The sequence below is a fragment of the Macadamia integrifolia genome, chromosome 3 (assembly GCF_013358625.1).
Source record: "Macadamia integrifolia cultivar HAES 741 chromosome 3, SCU_Mint_v3, whole genome shotgun sequence".
NCBI lineage: Eukaryota > Viridiplantae > Streptophyta > Magnoliopsida > Proteales > Proteaceae > Macadamia > Macadamia integrifolia.
In genome coordinates this window covers 5,019,671-5,022,318 of record NC_056559.1, presented here as the reverse complement: position 1 = coordinate 5,022,318, position 2,648 = coordinate 5,019,671, and the positions used below count along the sequence as shown (strand labels likewise).

The 2,648-nt window shown below is 37.9% G+C and overlaps 1 protein-coding gene across 1 annotated transcript in view; it reads left to right on the top strand.

The window, feature by feature from the left end:
• Positions 1 to 2,401, top strand: part of LOC122074561 (protein FAR1-RELATED SEQUENCE 5-like) — a 5,456-nt gene extending 3,055 nt beyond the window's left edge. Inside the window, exon 2 of the mRNA XM_042639436.1 lies at positions 1,914 to 2,401. Coding sequence (XP_042495370.1) covers positions 1,914 to 2,081 — 168 coding nt within the window. The 3' untranslated portion in view covers positions 2,082 to 2,401. The remainder of the gene's footprint in view (positions 1 to 1,913) is intronic.
• Positions 2,402 to 2,648: the final 247 nt, after the last annotated feature.

Below are 2,648 nucleotides of genomic sequence, written 5' to 3'. Positions count from 1 at the left end.
AAAAAAAAAAAAAAAAAGGGAGAGTGTTCTCTGTGGAGGAGCGTAACCTCCACCAGCACCCCCACAGTCTGTCTTTCTCCTCTGCCCATATAGGTCATTTCACATGGGTGAGGAAAGAGACAGACAATGGTGGAGGCTGCACTCCCCCACAGAAAACATTACCCCAAAAAAATATCAATGATTAAATGGTGTCTCTTTACCCCCTGATAGAATTTTTTTTTCTTTTCTTTTTTAAAGTAAGGATAATTGCACCAGAACATATAATGGTGTCTTCATTTGAAGGTATTCTTGAATAATTTTTGTGTGTGTAGCAAAGACATGATGAGAAATTAACTGGACCCTATTCCCACCTATGTATTGGCATTACTCTCCTGCCCATAATGAATCATATTTTGTGCATTCTATTATAATGACTTCAATACAAAATGGAAATTGGAGCTGGTATTTTCTTGGGTAGCATAATTAAACTCCAGGCATGGTTGCTTAACCCATTCACTTTACAGGAAAAACCTGAAGCTGGTATAAACCATGCTGATTGAGAAGCCCATTGTTACTGGGTCCCCCATGCACTGCTACAACTTTCACTTGCTCTGATACCATGTAAATTTCCACCCCAAAAGTTTGAACTATTAATTGGAGGGACTCACAGGTATATGAGGGACAAAAGGCTTCAAGGGTAACTGAAGTGGGAGTATTCTCCCAACTTTCCCCCTAGTTGGAATCCCCATTGTTGGGATCCCATATCAGTTAGGAGTGGGATTTCCGTGTCTTCATATAACTATGAGTCTATTGGGTTCGATTTTACATGGTAACAGAGCAGTTCTTGATCATGATTCCTTCATGTTCTGTCATCTGTGCATGTGTACGCAATTCCAGCTTTTGCCTACACGTTGGGGGGAGGGAGTATTGGGAGAATAGTCCCATATTGATTACCCCTGAGGCCTTTTGTCCCCTCATTACCTATGAGTCCCTCCCCTCAATGGTTCGAACTTTTGGGTTGGAAATTTACATATATTAGATAATAGATTGTCTGATCTCTATATGTGCATTTAGAAATTGTAACTTTCTTTTGATTTCCTCTTGTCTTATTCCCAAAATTTTTTACATCAAGGGCAAAAAAGGGTTTTCAACCTAATTTAAATGTGTATTGACCATTATGTCATTGTCTCGAACACTTTTTTGAGTATACATGTAAAATGACAGGATTTTACCCACACAAGAGGGCAAAAAATTAAGTTGCCAAATTATTTGACACCTTAAGGGGTTTCAAAATCCCACTCGATAAACAACACATCTTATGGATGTTGTGACTTACTGTGAACATAATGTATGAATTGGAATATGAAATGAGGAATTTTGTCTCTCTGTGTTCTATGCATGCTTATTTTCCTGCGAGCAATAGTGGGTCTATAGTTATAGGAGAAAAGAAGAACTTTTTTGTTTTCTTTTATCATTCTTTTACCTCTGCCCCTTTTGCTACTGCAAAGCATATCGTTCTTTTTAGCTGTTTTTGAGGATTGGGTCTGCAGAATCAGCCATTCTTCTTTCAGGGCTAGCAGTGTGTTTTAAATTTCATTTTTAGCTATTAAACTTCTTTTGTATGCGTTTCTCATGGTTAATAATATTACTTATATATTAATAGATGTTCTTCGTGAACTCATAAGTTGCATCTTGGTTTGATAAATTGAACTGATATGTGCTTGGTTTTTTCTGCTATACCTGCCTCCAAGAGGAGTTTCTTCGTGTCTAGACACAATGAGAACAGCAAAGACACATGCTCTGAATGTTGTTGGACAACACAATAATATTGTAGTATGATAGATTGACCTGGTTATCCATTCTTTTCATGAGCTTGCTGGGTAATCTGGTTATGACCAATAATATATATTACTATTCATCCCCTTTTCTTATAGGATGAGAAAGACAAGAAGATTCAAGAATTGACCACTGAACTGGACAATGCAAATCAGCGTTGTGATGTGTATCGGGGGAGTCTCCTGACAGTCTTAAAAGATATGGAGGAACAGAAGTTAAAGCTTTCGGTTAAAGTCCAGAATGTGAGATTAAATTTGAAAGATTGATTCAGGATGATCAGTCATGGGATTCAGCTTGCTCTTGTAATGTTAAATATCAAGGTGGGTTTACTTCAATTCGTCTTTGAGCTCTCTAATTTAGAGTAAAATTGCAGAATGTTCTTTACATGGCCACATATAGACAGGGCTTCCAATGCAGCTTACCTTTGATACGAAGAAAGGTGTTGTGCAATTCATGTTGGATAGATAGGATTGGCCACTTGTTTGGGTAACCTAAGCCCCTCTGTGGCCAAGACTTGTGTGAAAAGATCACCATGGAGATCAGTCCCTTTCATTAGTATGAAAAATGTTATTTTCAACCCCTATAATTGGCGTGGTAGTTGATGATATTGGAATCTAGTCATACGAGTTACACTACCAATGGTGGAATTTTCTTTTCTCATTGGCCGAAGGTAAACATGATATGCTCTTCCAGGTTTCCTGAAGCTTCCTTCAAGACCAGAATCAGTTGCTGATGATTCTGATTTGATTCTGTTTCATATCGACTGGAACCAGGTTGAATCGGTAAAGGAAATACTAAAATTGGTCATAAGTCATCTTAGAATTGGCTGTACT